Below are 17992 nucleotides of genomic sequence, written 5' to 3'. Positions count from 1 at the left end.
TCATTAAAAAATGGAGTATACATGGGCATGGAACAAGGGGTCGGGTCAGGGGAGGAGCTAAGGGGGGCGTGAAAATTGGGTTTTGCCTAGGGTGTACCAGCCCTGTACACAGTCTTTTTGCCATTAGAAAATCAACCCCACCATGTCAATCAGCCCCTCCTGTGTTATCTATGGGCTAGATTCAGGTAGGGGCGCGCAAAGTTACGGCGGCGCAGCGTATCGTATTTACGCTACGCCGCCGCAACTTACAGGAGCAAGTGCAGTATTCACAAAGCACTTGCTCCGTAAGTTGCGGCGGCGTAGCGTAAATGGGGCCGGCGTAAGCGCGCGTAATTCAAATGTGGAAGGGGGGCGTGTTTTATGTAAATCTATGATGACCTGACGTGATTGACGTTTTGTACGGCATGCGCCGTCCGTGTGCATTGCTCCCAAGTACGCCGCAACGACGTTTTGGTTTCGACGTGAATGTAAATTCGACTTACGCAAACAACGTAAAAAATTCAAAAATCGAAGCGGGAACGACGTCCATACTTAACATTGCGTGCGCCTCATAGAAGCAGGAGCAACGTTACGCCGAAAAAGCCTTACGCAAACGACGTAAAAAACTACCGCCGGGCGCACGTACGTTTGTGAATCGGCGTATCTAGGTAATTTGCATACTCTACGCCGAAAACAACGGAAGCGCCACCTAGCGGCCAGCGTGAGAATGCACCCTAAGATACGACGGCTTAAGAGAATTACGCCAGTCGGATCTTAGGCTAATGTCGGCGTATCTAGCTTTCTGAATACATAAAGAAGATACGCCGGCGCAGCTTTGAATTTACGAGGCGTATCTATGGATACGCCGGCGTAATTCTTTGCTGGATCTGGCCCTATGACTTTTACAGCATCAGGGCACAGAGGAAACGTTTCTCACTACGGCTATGAAATCTCAGGATGTACATAGCATGGATTGGTGTTGCTGGTAAATGTTTGCAATGCTGATTGCTGTATAACCAGAGCACAGACAAAAGTCATATATGGCACTATGCATTTATCAAGGTACAGGTGTCATATGGCTGTTTACTGTTCATAGAGTGATAGGATGAACTTCAACTATTAGGCCCCATGCACATGGGGGCCTGGGGGGCCATATAATGCATTTTGGTTGTATTTCTATGTCTGGGTGCCACAATTGCTGTGCACATCCACCCATAGCAATCAATGTCTGTATGCAATTATATGAATAAACACATGCATGCGTATGGACGTATGATCCCGGACGCAGGCTGTCTAGTATGTGCGTGTTTACACAAGTCCCGGCATACAGCCGCATAGAGCCATTGATTGCTATGGGCAGCTATATGCAGCACCTGTGGCTCCCGGGTAAGTAAATCTGCCCACATTTTAAATTGTATGACCCCCCGATGCCAGCGGGTACGAGGCCCTGGTGGCTGCGTGTACAAGGCCTAGGATTTAAGAGGAAAACGCACTTATTGATGTACATTCAACTCCCTTTACTGTATTTTGCAAGAACCAAATGCTATTTAGTGACCTTGGAAGTAGCTAAGCAACACTGCTGCATTAATTAGCCATATAAATAACGCAGGAGCAAAGATTCCCTGTATTGTGAGAGAGAAAGCTGTTTTTAAAATGAAAACATCAGGCAGCTCTTAGTCAGAGAGCCCATTGAAGTCACTTGGGAGCGAGATACGGCCAGGGTTTGTCACGCTGACTGTGGGAAAAAGCATTTTTAAGCAAACAAACTGGAAGCAAACATGAAATGCGACGGAGAGCCAAGATAAATTCAGACAGGAGTGTAGCAGACGGGGTTAGTTCTTGGGAGCCGGGCTCCCGTCCCACACATTGATGGTAACTGGTCTCCGAGGTGTGATGGAAACCGCCATGAGATCTTTATTTTTTATCTTATCAGAGCTTAGACATCACAGGAGAGACTCTCAGCCTTGAAGTATAGGCCATTGAGAATTCTTATTGTAACTTCCAGAGCCATTCAGCTTAAAGAACTTCTAATTTAAGGTACATATTCCAATCAAGGCTGGAAATTAAAATTAAAGTGCGTGTAAACCCTTACCTATACATGGTGAAGGGACTGGGGACACCCCCCCCCCCTCCACACAGCACACAGGAACTGAGAGAGCTGAGGCTGTCAACCATAGGCTGTGTGATGGAGCTCCCTCCCCTGTCACCTTTTTTTCTTTTGGTGTCAGGAAAACTTATCAGAAGCGACTCATGCCTACAGAAGAGGGACGAAGCAGCAGACAAAAATTGCACTTAGGCCTCATGTACACTGCTGCTGGTAAACGGACGTTTAGGAGCAGTTGGGCATTTTTTTCAACAGCTTCTGAACTCTCCTCTATGTTATCTTATCAGTACATGGACACAGTTGTTTCTAGGCAGTTGAGTTTAGAGGCTTTTTTTTTTACGCAAAAGACTGAGTTCAGAAGCTGAGTTTAGAGGCATTTCAAGCGCCAACCCCTTCTAAATGCGTTAACCCGCGTTTAGCCGCGTTTTAATTACAGGGAGTGCAGAATTATTAGGCAAGTTGTATTTTTGAGGATTAATTTTATTATTGAACAACAACCATGTTCTCAATGAACCCAAACAACTCATTAATATCAAAGCTGAATATTTTTGGAAGTAGTTTTTAGTTTGTTTTTAGTTTTAGCTATTTTAGGGGGATATCTGTGTGTGCAGGTGACTATTACTGTGCATAATTATTAGGCAACTTAACAAAAAAAAAATATATACCCATTTCAATGATTTATTTTTACCAGTGAAACCAATATAACATCTCAACATTCACAAATATACATTTCTGACATTCAAAAACAAAACAAAAACAAATCAGTGACCAATAGCCACCTTTCTTTGCAAGGACACTCAAAAGCCTGCCATCCATGGATTCTGTCAGTGTTTTGATCTGTTCACCATCAACATTGCGTGCAGCAGCAACCACAGCCTCCCAGACACTGTTCAGAGAGGTGTACTGTTTTCCCTCCTTGTAAATCTCACATTTGATGATGGACCACAGGTTCTCAATGGGGTTCAGATCAGGTGAACAAGGAGGCCATGTCATTAGTTTTTCTTCTTTTATACCCTTTCTTGCCAGCCACGCTGTGGAGTACTTGGACGCGTGTGATGGAGCATTGTCCTGCATGAAAATCATGTTTTTCTGGACGGATGCAGACTTCTTCCTGTACCACTGCTTGAAGAAGGTGTCTTCCAGAAACTGGCAGTAGGACTGGGAGTTGAGCTTGACTCCATCCTCAACCCGAAAAGGCCCCACAAGCTCATCTTTGATGATACCAGCCCAAACCAGTACTCCACCTCCACCTTGCTGGCGTCTGAGTCGGACTGGAGCTCTCTGCCCTTTACCAATCCAGCCACGGGCCCATCCATCTGGCCCATCAAGACTCACTCTCATTTCAGCAGTCCATAAAACCTTTGAAAAATCAGTCTTGAGATATTTCTTGGCCCAGTCTTGACGTTTCAGCTTGTGTGTCTTGTTCAGTGGTCGTCGTCTTTCAGCCTTTCTTACCTTGGCCATGTCTCTGAGTATTGCACACCTTGTGCTTTTGGGCACTCCAGTGATGTTGCAGCTCTGAAATATGGCCAAACTGGTGGCAAGTGGCATCTTGGCAGCTGCACGCTTAACTTTTCTCAGTTCATGGGCAGTTATTTTGCGCCTTGGTTTTTCCACACGCTTCTTGTGACCCTATTGACTATTTGGAATGAAACGCTTGATTGTTCGATGATCACGCTTCAGAAGCTTTGCAATTTTAAGAGTGCTGCATCCCTCTGCAAGATATCTCACTATTTTGACTTTTCTGAGCCTGTCAAGTCCTTCTTTTGACCCATTTTGCCAAAGGAAATAAAATTGACTAATAATTATGCACACCTGATATAGAGTGTTGATGTCATTAGACCACACCCCTTCTCATTACAGAGATGTACATCACCTAATATGCTTAATTGGTAGTAGGCTTTCGAGCCTATACAGCTTGGAGTAAGACAACATGCATAAAGAGGATGATGTGGTCAAAATACTCATTTGCCTAATAATTCTGCACTCCCTGTACAGGCGTTTTCATTTTTGGCTATTTAAAAAAAAACGTGGGTAAACGCAGCAAAACGGGCGTTCTAATGTGGGTTACTATCTGTCAAGTTAAGTTGGCTGAGACGCGTGTCAGTGTTAACCATGGAACGCACACCCTGTGCACCCCCTGGTTAACCATTTGGAAGCCGATTAGAGCCAACAGGCTGTAATCGGTAAGCCTATCAGAGCCACTGGCTCTGATAGACACTTCCAAAACACACCCACCGCTGTTATTCACCTAGCTATCCACCCCACTGTCTGCTGTGACTTCTAGTGCTGTTTCCATTTTTTACTATTAAAAGCAACATTTTAAGAATTTCGTGGAAGTGCGGCTGTCCAGTCTATTTCTCCAGTCTTCTCACCGCTGTTATTCAGATGGCCGGCGCTCAACAGGGGGCTGGCCACCTAAATAGTGGACGGCAGCGGCGAAAATTCATGCAATGCATGAATCTATGTATTGTTCAGTGAGTGGGTGCAGGAGAGAGGGGGCGGCGCTCCTGCGCCCACTATGGACGCACTGCCACTGCTTATATATGTACCAGAGGAGGTTAGACTATGACATGCAGACACAAAGGGCCAGATCCACATAGAACTTACGGCGGCGTATCTATTGATACGCCGCGTAAGTTCTACGATGCGCCGTCGTATCTTTGTTTTGTATCCACAAAACAATATACGCCTGAATGTCGGCTAGATCCTACCGACGTACGCCGTCGGATCTAAGGTGCATATTTGAGCTGGCCGCTAGGTGGCGCTTCCTTTGATTTCCACGTAGAGTATGCAAATTAGCTAGATACGCTGATTCTCAAACGTACGTCCGCCCAGCGCATTTTTTTACGTCGTTTACGTAAGGCTTTTTTCGGCGTAACATTACCCCTGCCTCTATGAGGTGTACGCAATGTTAGGTATGGACGTCGGAACAGCGTCAAATTTTCGTTTGCGTAAATCGTTCGCAAATAGGGCTTTGCGTAAGTTACGTTCACGTCGAAAGCATTGACTATTTGCGATGTGTGCCGTTCGTAAAAAGCGTCAATTATGTGGGGTCATACCAGATTACCATACAACACCCCACTCCAAGCCTGCTTTGAATTACGCGAGCTTACGCCGGCAGATTTTAGTTACGCCGGCCCGCATATGGGAGCAAGTTCTTTGTGGATACCCTAGGAGCCACTCTGATTTATGGCGGCGTAGCGCATATGAGATGCGCTACGCCCGCCTAAATATACGCCCGTTTTTGTGGATCTGGCCCAAAGTTGTGTTCCTTGTGGTGGCCCTAGTCCTACCAGCTAACACTCTTACAGTTTTTAGTATTTTATACAATATATGGTTATTATAGATTTTATAGCAAGGCAGTAGATATTGTAACCAAAAAGGAAGGGCTTTTTTATTTTTTAATAGGAGACCCGCCATTGCTTTTTTTTTTTCTTTTATGAATGTTCAAGTTTTAGGACCTTTTCACTGAGTATTTTTGTGCCTCTAAACATGGTTGTCACATTGTAGTCCAAATTATACATCTTATGTTTTCACATCTTCTTCTTCCCCTCAGAGAACGTACATCTTCACCTTCCTGCTGAGCTCGCGTGTCTTCATCCACCCCCATGAGATTCTCGCAAAAGTGGGCCAGATCTGCATCAAACAGAAACAACAGCTGGAAGCTGGGACGGAAGCTGACAAGGTGAGAGAGACTGATGTGTCTCACTGTAGGTGCGCACCACCCCCAGAGGGGTCCAAGTCACACAACAAATAAAAGATACATAACACTTATGTTATATAATAATACTGTAACAACACAAGTTTACTGTATATGATTATATTTAGTATTACATTCCAAAAGCTCATAGCTTTGTTTTTTAGGTAAAAATATTATCATGGTGAAAAGTATGTCTTAAGTTTGCATACTCTCTTAATTCTGCTAGAAAAAAAAAACATTGTAAATATAAAGGCATAAAATAAATCTAAATATAGATTTAGATAAGATAAATATAGCAAAGCTAAATAGTCGGTAAGCTGCTACCTTTGAAATATATACATGGTAAGGGTTTCACTTGTCCAAGGATTTGTATTTCTCTCCAGCCAGTGCTGAGATTTACACAGCTCTGCCAGAAAGTACAACAAGCCCATTGACCTATTTCTCCATTGCAGTTAACGTGATTGTAAAGTCTCTTTATTTTTTAAATACCAAACATGATATACTTCCCTCCTTTGTGTAGTTGGTTTTGCACCGAGCAGCTCCGATCCTCCTCTTCTCAGGTCCCTCTTCTGTGTTCCTGGCTCCTCCCTCCTGTTGAGTGCCCCCACAGCAAGCAGCTTGCTATGGGGGCACCCGAGCCAAGTCACAGCTCCCTGTGTCCATTCAGACATGGAGCTGTGACCCAGCCCGCCCCCTTTTCTCTCCTGACTTTCTGACAGATTTTAATTGACAGCAGCGGTAGCAAATTGCAAAATGCTGCTGTCTCAGCCAATGAGGAAAGGAGTCCCAGGCTGCAACATCACTGGATAAAGATTAGGGGGGGGGGTGAGGGGGGGGGCTGCACACAGAAGTTTTTTTTATCTTAAGACATAGAATGCCTTAAGATAAAAAAAAAACTGCCTTTACAATCCATTTACAGCCCAGTCACCTCCTAGCCCCAAGCCCATACCCGGACAGTGAATGGAAGGAGCAGCAACAGACCTGATGATGACGTATCTTTGCTCTCTTCTACTGTCAGCATGTTCCTTATTAGCATATTTACTTGCAGAACCGCTGATTGGGTCCCAGTGCTGCTCCCTCCCTCTCCTAGTCTGAATGTACCGAGTATTCCAAAAGGCTGATATGAAGTCAATATCAATTGATTACACTAGATGCCTTTAAAAATACACATCAGTTGTCAATCAATGCATATGTGCAATTATTTGGTGTTTTCCCACATCTGTCTGGAGTTCAGTATAAATATAACTCATGTTACTTCCACAAATTGGTAAGATAATAGAATATTATATATAAATAGATCAGCTGGGAGTATACTAAGGATCATATATTCTGGCCTTTTAAACCTTTAATGTACTAAGGCCCCATACACACGATAGAATCCATCCGCTGAAAAATCCCAGCGAATGGGTTTCAGCGGATAGATCCTATGGTGTGTACACTCCAGCGGATCTGTTTCCGCGGATATTTATTCCCTGGGATGGATTCCAGCAGATCGAATATTCGCTGACATGCCAAACAAATCCATCTGCTGGAATCCATCCCAACGGATGGATCCGCTGGTCTGTATAGACTCACAGGATCCATCCGTCCAAAGGGATCCCCCGCATGCGTCGTAATGAATCGACGCATGCGTGGAATTCCTTATATGACAGCGTCGCGCACGTCGCCACGTCATAATCGCGACGACGGCGCGACACGTCATCGCCAGAGGATTTCAGCGCGGATTTCAATGCGATGGTGAGTACACTCCATCGCAGAGAAATCCGCTGAAATCCTCGAGAGGATTTATCCGTGCAAACGGTCCGCTGGACCGTATTCGCGGATAAATCCTCTCGTGTGTATGGGGCCTAAGATCTAAATTGTTGTAATTATTGATTAGGAGAAATTAAAATTTCCTCTCGCCTTTTTTTTTTTTTTTTTCCCTCTTCCTCGTGCCTCTTTAGATGATATACAGGTCTCCAGACTTATGAGTGTTTAAGGTGGCTCAGGTGATATCTGTTTGGAATGGATGGTAGGAATAACATGATAACATATAGAGTATAATGTGTAAATACTTAGATAGATCGATAGATAGATTAAAAAAATGTGTGTGTGTGTATATATATATATATATATATATATATATATATAGCCAGATTCTCAGAGGACATACGACGGTGTATCTCCAGATACGCTGGTCTGTATAGACTCACAGGATCCATCCGTCCGAAGGGATCCCCCGCATGCGTCGTAATGAATCGACGCATGCGTGGAATTCCTTATATGACAGCGTCGCGCACGTCGCCACGTCATAATCGCGGCGATGGCGCGACACGTCATCGCCAGAGGATTTCAGCGCGGATTTCAATGCGATGGTGAGTACACTCCATCGCAGAGAAATCCGCTGAAATCCTCGAGAGGATTTATCCGTGCAAACGGTCCGCTGGACCGTATTCGCGGATAAATCCTCTCGTGTGTATGGGGCCTAAGATCTAAATTGTTGTAATTATTGATTAGGAGAAATTAAAATTTCCTCTCGCCTTTTTTTTTTTTTTTCCCTCTTCCTCGTGCCTCTTTAGATGATATACAGGTCTCCAGACTTATGAGTGTTTAAGGTGGGACAGGTGATATCTGTTTGGAATGGATGGTAGGAATAACATGATAACATATAGAGTATAATGTGTAAATACTTAGATAGATCGATAGATAGATTAAAAAAATGTGTGTGTGTGTATATATATATATATATATATATATATATATATATAGCCAGATTCTCAGAGGAGATACGACGGCGTATCTCCAGATACGCCGTCGTATCTCTGAGTCTGAGCCGTCGTATCTATGCGCCTGATTCTTAGAATCAGATACGCATAGATTTCTATTAGATCCAACCGGCGTAAGTCTCTTACGCCGTCGGATCTTAACTGCATATTTACACTGGCCGCTAGGGGTGTGTACGCTGATTTATGCCTAGAATATGTAAATCAGCTAGATACGCGCATTCACGAACGTACGCCCAGCTGACGCAGTACAGTTACGCTGCTTACGTTAGGCTTTTTCCAGCGTAAAGTTACCCCTGCTATATGAGGTGTATATGCGGCGTACCAATTTTAAGTATGGCCGTCGTTCCCGCGACGAAATTTGAAAAAGCTACGTCGTTTGCTAAGTCGTCCGTGAATGGGGCTGGGCGTCATTTACGTTCACGTCGAAACCAATGACGTCCTTGCGGCGTACTTTGGAGCAATGCACACTGGGAAATTTCACGAATGGCGCATGCGCCATTCGTGAAAAACGTCAATCACGTCGGGTCAGGGTTGATTTACATAACACACGCCCACTTCTTCACAATTTGAATTAGGCGGGCTTACGCCGGCCTATTTACGCTACGCCGCCGCAACTTTTAAGAATACGGCACTTGCCTGTAAAAGTTGCGGAGGCGTAACGTAAATAGGATACGTTACGCCCGCACAAAGAAACGCCATTCTACGTGAATCTACCCCATATTTATTTATTTATAATTTATATGTGTATATATATATATAGAGAGAGAGAGATATTTATACTCTATATATTTATTTTATATATAGAGAGAGAGAGAGAGAGAGAGAGAGAGAGAGAGATTTATAATAAAGAGAGAGATATTTATTTATAATCTATATATGCCGTATATAGAGAGAGAGATTTATTTATAATCTATATATTTATTTTATATATAGAGAGAGAGAGAGAGAAATTTATTTATAATCTATATATTTATGAGAGAGAGAGAGAGAGAGAGAGAGAGAGAGAGAGAGAGAGAGAGAGAGAGAGAGAGAGAGAGAGAGAGAGAGAGAGAGAGAGAGAGAGAGAGAGAGAGAGAGAGAGAGAGAGAGAGAGAGAGAGAGAGAGAGAGAGAGAGAGAGAGAGAGATAATCTATATATTTATTATAGAGAGAGAGAGAGAGAGATTTCTTTATAATCTATATATTTATTATACATATATATATATATATATACAGAGAGAGAGAGAGAGAGAGATTTATAATAAAGAGAGAGAGATATTTATTTTTAATTTATATATACCGTATATAGAGAGAGAGAGAGATTAAATAATTTATAATCTATATATTTCTATATATTAACATGACTTTGATGCTAATGCAGCAATATGACACTTCCCAGGGGCTGTGACATCTCAGCGCCTTCTCTCTGCTCTGCAGCAGTAAGCAGTTTGCCTTTTTCTCCCCGCAGCATCCTCTACAAATATACAAACAGCTTGCATTTAATGTGATGAAGACGTTCCCTTGGCCCCGTGCCTAGGGCAGTAAAGTCACATACAATAATAGTTTGAATTCCTGCTGTTCTCTCTATAGGAGATAAGTGACGCAGCGTATATTGCCAGTACTGATTCTGCAGGGTCACACGCCAATATCTTTACAGCCACATTATACTCTCAGCGATGGCGAGCCAATAAAGCGGACCTGTCGTTACAATTCACATGAATCAATAGTGCATATGTGAGCATTTCTTAGTCATGTTATTAGGTTAAACATAAAGCTCTGTCTCCTGTACTCTGTCATCACAAGCCTTGACATGTAAGGTCATAGGCTCTCTGGGAAAAATGGGCATTCTGGGTGTTTCAATTCATTAGAGACTGCAAAGAGTCAATTGATTCCAAGATTGACCCTGAGTCAGGGACTTCTAAAATAAAAGCATCAGCAAGGCCTAACTAGTGCAGAGTAGCTATGCATGAAGAAGAGCCTAAGTATATGTAGACGTGGGGGCTGATTTACGAAGGGGAAATCCACTTTGCGCTACAAGTGCACTTGAAAGTGCAATCGCTGTAGATCTGAGGGGAAGATCTGAAATGAGGGGAAGCTCTGCTGATTTTATCATCCAATCATGTGCAAGAAAAAATGCTGTTTTTTATTTTCCTTGCATGTACTAAGATCTAGAGCGACTTGTAGTGCAAAGTGGATTCGCCTTTTGTAAATAACGCCCCTTCCATGGTGTCCCTATTACAAATAAAACAATGTGCTCTTCATAGAATGTGGGTTTGCAGTACATTAATGATATTCATAGTAAAGTGATCATTTTTATATTCCTATGTAACAAAAAAATCATTAAAAGTAATAGTTTCCTGTTAGGTGCTTTCCTTGCAGTAGAATTTCGGGGGGCCTTTAATGTGGGGTGTTTACCTCACTCTCATGTGGCTGTCCTCAGACTTTCCACACCATAGAAGTGAAAGTGTGAGCAGCTTTCCCATGTAGCAGTGCGTGTTTTGTGTCCAATCTGTATGTGACGTATAGCATCGGGGGAGGGGGTCCACGGGGGCTTGCATAGTATGACAAGAGCCTTCCACAGGAAGCAACCGTCTAATTATATGTCTGCCTACACACCGCTTCCTTCTACCTCATCGCGTCACTACAGACTCCGTCTGCCTTCTTTTCCTATACATACAGTGACTGTCATCGCGTTAACAAGCTTGTGTGCTTTCCCATCAACACGTTTTCTGCTTTTTACTACATTGTTGGGCTTATTTAACCACTTCAGCCCCTGAAGAATTTACCCCGTTCCTGACCAGAGCACTTTTTGCGATTCGGCACTGCGTCGTTTTAACTGACAATTGCGCGGTCGTGTGGCATTGCACCCAAACAAAATTGACGTCCTTTTTTTTCCCCCACAAATAGAGCTTTCTTTTGGTGGTATTTGATCACCTCTGCGGTTTTTATTTTTTGCGCTATAAACAAAAAAGGAGCGACAATTTTGAAAAAAAAGGCAATATTTTTTACTTTTTACTATAATAAATATCCCCCAAAAAATGTATAAAAGAAATAATTTCTTTCTCCGTTTAGGCCGATATGTATTCTTCTACATATTTTTGGTAAATAAAATCGCAATACGTGTATATTGATTGGTGTGCGCAAAAGTTATAGGCCCAGATTCTCAAAGGGCTTACGACGGCGCAACGCCATGTACGTCGTCGTAAGTCCTAATCTGGGCCGTCGTATCTATGCGACTGATTCTTAGAATCAGTTACGCATAGATAACCATTAGATCCGACAGGCGTAAGGCTCTTACGCCGTCGGATCTTAAATGCAATTTTTTTTTTGTCCGCTAGGTGTCGCCTCCGTCGTTTTCCCTGTCGGGTATGCAAATTAGCTAGATACGCGAATTCCCGAATGTACGCGCGGCCGACGCAGTAAAGTTACGACGTTTACGTTAGGCTTGTCCTGGCGTAAAGTTGCCCCTGCTATATGAGATGCAACCAATGTTAAGTATGGCCGTCGTTCCCGCGTCGAAATTTAAAAAGTTAAGTCGTTTGCGCAAGTCGTCCGTGAATGGGGCTGGACGCCATTTACGCTCACGTCGAAAACAATGACGTCCTTGCGACGTCATTTGGAGCAATGCACCCTGGGATTTTTTATGGACGGCGCATGCGCAGTTCGTTCGGCGCGGGGACGCGCTTCATTTAAATGAAACACGCCCCCTACCCGCCAAATTTTAATTACGCGGCCTTATGCCGCGTGATTTACGATACGCCGCCGCAACTTTACATGCAAGTGCTTTGTGAATAAAGCACTTGCATGAAAAACTTGCGGCGGCGTAACGTAAATGACATACGTTACGCCCCTGCAGAGATACGCGGGACATAGCGTCTACAAATCAGGGGATAGTTTTATGGCATTTTTATTGTTATTATTTTTTTTATTAGTAATGGCAACGATCAGCGATTTTTATCATGACTGCGATATTATGACGGACGCATCAGACACCTTTGACACTATTTTGGGACCATTGTCATTTATACAGCAATCAGTGCTAAAAAAATGCACAGATTATTGTGTTAATGACACTGGCAGGGAAGGAGTTAAACACTAGGGGGCGATGAAGGGGTTAAGTGTGTCCTAGGGAGTGATTCTAACTGTGGGGGGCTGGGCTATAAGTGACACGACACTGATCACTGCTCCTGATGACAGGGAAATGCCTTCTTTACATAGGCACCTCCCTGTTCTGCAGCTCTGTGACATGATCGCTGGACACCGGCAGACATTGAGTCCCCAACCTGTCCTACATTGGTGAAACAATAGGACATAAAGCACATTGGCTTGTCTATGCATTAGGACTGCATTGGGTAATGCTGCCCAATGTACCCCAAACTGTGACTGAGCCCCCAATGACTATAGGAATGTACTGCTGTGTGATATCTTCACGTGTTCTTCTGTTCTCATGTCTCCTGATTTTGGCCTCTATTTCAGAGATTCGCTTTGATGGGTTCCTGGCAGAGTCTCTGAAACAGTAAAAATCAGGAGTCAGGAGATCTAGGTTCTAGTTGTAGAGCGCCTGACCACCCAACAATCATGTGATAAATCGCAAATGGCAGGCAACACTCCAAACACTTTTGTATCTTATCATATGTACTGTTGTAACACATGTGATGTAATTCTGCAAATAGCAGAAGTGTCTTATTGCATTATATGTTGCTTCTATACAGTTAAACAACCGCAAAGACAAAGAGTCGCCCAGACAGCAGTTGTTGGGAGGGGTGGTGGCTTTTTTTTATTTTTCCCTTTTTTATATATATATGTACAGCTACAGTAAACGCTTTATATTTATGGCGGTTTGCCTTGCAGAACTTTTCCATGAGGACGTGCCTAAACTGAACGGTCGGGGCTCATTTTGTGACCATATATAACACACGGATTTGCAATTAGCGGACCTCCAGCTGTTGCAAAACTACAAGTCCCATCATGCCTCTGCCTCTGGGTGTCATGTATGTGGCTGTCAGGCCTCGTACACACGACCGAGGAACTCGACGAGATCCTCGACAGTTTCCTCGTCGAAAAGTGTACACACGACCGGTGTACACACGACCGCGGGGACGCGCTTCATTTAAATGAAACACGCCCCCTACCCGCCAAATTTTAATTACGCGGCCTTATGCCGCGTGATTTACGATACGCCGCCGCAACTTTACATGCAAGTGCTTTGTGAATAAAGCACTTGCATGAAAAACTTGCGGCGGCGTAACGTAAATGACATACGTTACGCCCCTGCAGAGATACGCGGGACATAGCGTCTACAAATCAGGGGATAGTTTTATGGCATTTTTATTGTTATTATTTTTTTTATTAGTAATGGCAACGATCAGCGATTTTTATCATGACTGCGATATTATGACGGACGCATCAGACACCTTTGACACTATTTTGGGACCATTGTCATTTATACAGCAATCAGTGCTAAAAAAATGCACAGATTATTGTGTTAATGACACTGGCAGGGAAGGAGTTAAACACTAGGGGGCGATGAAGGGGTTAAGTGTGTCCTAGGGAGTGATTCTAACTGTGGGGGGCTGGGCTATAAGTGACACGACACTGATCACTGCTCCTGATGACAGGGAAATGCCTTCTTTACATAGGCACCTCCCTGTTCTGCAGCTCTGTGACATGATCGCTGGACACCGGCAGACATTGAGTCCCCAACCTGTCCTACATTGGTGAAACAATAGGACATAAAGCACATTGGCTTGTCTATGCATTAGGACTGCATTGGGTAATGCTGCCCAATGTACCCCAAACTGTGACTGAGCCCCCAATGACTATAGGAATGTACTGCTGTGTGATATCTTCACGTGTTCTTCTGTTCTCATGTCTCCTGATTTTGGCCTCTATTTCAGAGATTCGCTTTGATGGGTTCCTGGCAGAGTCTCTGAAACAGTAAAAATCAGGAGTCAGGAGATCTAGGTTCTAGTTGTAGAGCGCCTGACCACCCAACAATCATGTGATAAATCGCAAATGGCAGGCAACACTCCAAACACTTTTGTATCTTATCATATGTACTGTTGTAACACATGTGATGTAATTCTGCAAATAGCAGAAGTGTCTTATTGCATTATATGTTGCTTCTATACAGTTAAACAACCGCAAAGACAAAGAGTCGCCCAGACAGCAGTTGTTGGGAGGGGTGGTGGCTTTTTTTTATTTTTCCCTTTTTTATATATATATGTACAGCTACAGTAAACGCTTTATATTTATGGCGGTTTGCCTTGCAGAACTTTTCCATGAGGACGTGCCTAAACTGAACGGTCGGGGCTCATTTTGTGACCATATATAACACACGGATTTGCAATTAGCGGACCTCCAGCTGTTGCAAAACTACAAGTCCCATCATGCCTCTGCCTCTGGGTGTCATGTATGTGGCTGTCAGGCCTCGTACACACGACCGAGGAACTCGACGAGATCCTCGACAGTTTCCTCGTCGAAAAGTGTACACACGACCGGTTTCCTCGGCAAAAAAAACTCTCCCACCAAGTTTCTTGATGAATTCTGCCGAGGAAACTGGTCGTGTGTACGAGGCCTCGTACACACGACCGAGTTTCTCGGCAAAAACCAGCAAGAAACTTGTTTCTTGCTGGGAGATATTTTTTTGCAGAGGAAACCGGTCGTGTGTACATTTTCGTCGAGGAAACTGTCGAGGATCTCGTCGAGCCAAAAAGAGAGCATGTTCTCTATTTCCTCGACGGGAATGAAGAAACTTGGCTTGTCGAGATCCTCGACAGCCTAATAAGGAACTCGACGAGGAAAACCATGTGTTTTGCCCGTCGAGTTCCTCGGTCGTGTGTACGAGGCTTCAGAGTCTTGCTATGCCTCATGGGACTTGTAGTTCTGCAACAGCTGGAGGTCCGCTAATTGCATATACCTGAATAACACATACAAAATGCATATATCACCTTGTTTACTGTCCCTGTGTTCAGAACCAACAGAAGACTGTCATTACAGTTATTTCCAGCAAAAATGATAGTTCCTGAAATGTTATTGGAGAATTTAAGACCTTTTTTCTATAATCTTTTTTTAGAAAAAAAAGCAGTAGCAATGTCATTAGCAGTTGAAACTCCAACCTGCAAAGGTTACTCTGATAATAGGAGGGTTAAGTGACAGTTTGCATTAAAGCAGAACTAAACCCTTCTATCCTTTTCAGCCAAGGAAGCTTGCTTTCTTAGCCCCTGTTTGATCTGCAACTGCCATGGGACAAGATCATTCAGTGTCCAGGGCAAGGATGCTGAATTGCGCCCCCCATCCTTCATTATGAGCTTATGAGGAGGAGGAGGGAGAGAGAGAGAACAGCCCGCACCTCCTCCCGGCTCTCTCCTCCTCTCCTTGTCACTTCTAGCACTGGGCTGACAGAAGTAGTGATGCCGCAGTCACTACTCCTGTCAGTCTTATAGTAAAAGGAACTTGCAGGGCCTCATCCCTACAATACACACCGTGTCTTCTGCCCACCCCTTGTCCCGGCCCTGACTCCAGCCATACAGTTTTATTGAGAACACTAGCAAATTTCACAGTTGGTAATCCCGTCATGCCAGGAATATAATTGTTTTGAAAACATAATCAATGGGTTTAGTTCCGCTTTAGAACATCATTGTTGTCAAAGCTCTGAAATGTTCCAATGGGTATGTGTACTTAACCAGTCATTACACTTGCAGCATCACATGCTGTCATATTTTACCAAAGCATTGATAGCAGAATTATTGTCGGCTGGAAACATTGATGGTTTTTGGCTGGTCCCTTAATTTCACTGCTCACCCGAATGCCAGGCCTGTGACATCACCCCTGTTACTGTAAAGCACTAAACATGGTGACATTAATACAAAGTGACACGAGACACAGAGACTTGTGACTCATACCCTGCTTTCCTCCTACTGCCCTTGGGTGGATCTGTAGGCTGGCAATGCCTGTGACCTCCATGTAGGCAGGACCCAGCCACAGATCTGGAAGATGTGACACACAGCTGATTGCTCTGTTTATTACCCATTAGGAAAATACAGCTGGCCACATAATGCAATCATTAATGCATCTTACAATATACAGTGGATGGCCCCCTTTTTTTGCAGTATAAGGGCTTACTTACACTTGCTTCGGCTTCAACACACATTAACGGCTAATTTACACTTGCTTCCAAACAAGGCTTTGTTAAAGCTCTCTGAACGCCAGTCAAAGCCCCTGTCACTGAATAAAATGGTTAGCTTATAGTCCTGTTTACACCTTGCTTTTGCTTTGCTTGAAAAATGATGCCCCATGTAGCTTCAGTGGTGCTTTAAAGCGTCTTCAAAGCCTCCATAGAAGTCTATGGCAAAGCTTGCATGAGGCCCCACTGAAGCCCCACCAAAGCTTCATCGAAGCTCCACCGAAGTCTCGTCAAAGAAACAAGCAAAAGCAAGGTGTAAACAGGACTGTAAGGTAACCATTTTATTTAGTGACAGGAGCTTTGACTGGCGTCCAGAGAGCTTTAACAAAGCATGTCCGAAGCCTTGTTTTGAAGCAAGTGTAAACTAGCCCTAAGGACGTCAACATTTGTGTGGCGGTTACTGGAACGATAGAAAATAATATAGAGTCCACAGCCATATTAATGCAGACGTTTTATCCACCTGGTAGTCCTAGTTGGGTAACTTGTTTACAGGATTGGTTTTTGGGACCATGCTATACCCATATTTAGGGTCAGGGCCGTTTGAAGGAATTTGGGGGCCCCAAGCAAAATGGACAACGACATTTGTTTTCAAGTTGGGGGGGTTTGCTGCTGAGTTTATTCAAGCAGGGGGGGGGGGGGGGTTAGGCCGCTGCTGAAGATGGCTTTTTGGTTCTTGATTCTTCCAACATCCACATCCATCTTCCGTCTCCGGTGCAGCGAGCAAGTTGAAAGGGAGGGGCCCCAGGCCAGCACGGGGCCCCAAGCAGTTGCTTGGTTTGCCTGTCCTGTCGCAACGGGCCTGTTTAGGGTGTAACATGAAGCATTGTCACATTCCCTAGCCTTCAGATTACACTTTTGGCAGATTTACCTTAACGCAGTATTGAATCCAAAACCAAAAAATTACCAATGGTGGCTGCATTGGTTTTCTTTCTTAGGATGCTTTTCCCTTTTTTTAACCTGGTGATCTGGCCAGTAAGACCCCCCCCCCCCCCGTATTAGCATGCCCCCACTCTGGAGGAAGGAGTACAGGGGCACAGCATACAGCAGCCTTGTCAGTCTGGAGGAAGGAGTACAGGGGCACAGAATACAGCAGCCTTGTCAGTCTGGAGGAAGGGGTGTGTTAGATGTACTAGCAGATTTAGATAGACTAACAAATTGAAGCCAACCCCCAGCTCACATTTTATAGGCAGTTATAGCAAACAGTTTTTTTTCCTTTTGTGATGAAGGTTTTTCATAAATAAAAGTTGGTCATTGTAAGAACCCCTGTTAAATGGTTT

At 44.0% G+C, this 17992-nt stretch overlaps 1 protein-coding gene across 2 annotated transcripts in view; it reads left to right on the top strand.

Annotated features, from left to right (window-relative positions):
• Positions 1–17992, top strand: part of RASGEF1A (RasGEF domain family member 1A) — a 607128-nt gene that overhangs the window by 562041 nt on the left and 27095 nt on the right. For both annotated transcript variants that reach the window (XM_040320681.1, XM_040320680.1), the window contains one exon: positions 5643–5771. In XM_040320681.1, coding sequence (XP_040176615.1) covers positions 5643–5771 — 129 coding nt within the window. The remainder of the gene's footprint in view (positions 1–5642; positions 5772–17992) is intronic.

The sequence above is a fragment of the Rana temporaria genome, chromosome 8 (assembly GCF_905171775.1).
Source record: "Rana temporaria chromosome 8, aRanTem1.1, whole genome shotgun sequence".
Lineage (NCBI taxonomy): Eukaryota > Metazoa > Chordata > Amphibia > Anura > Ranidae > Rana > Rana temporaria.
The sequence above is the reverse complement of the archived record's forward strand: the minus strand, read 5'-3'. Positions and strand labels throughout refer to the sequence as shown.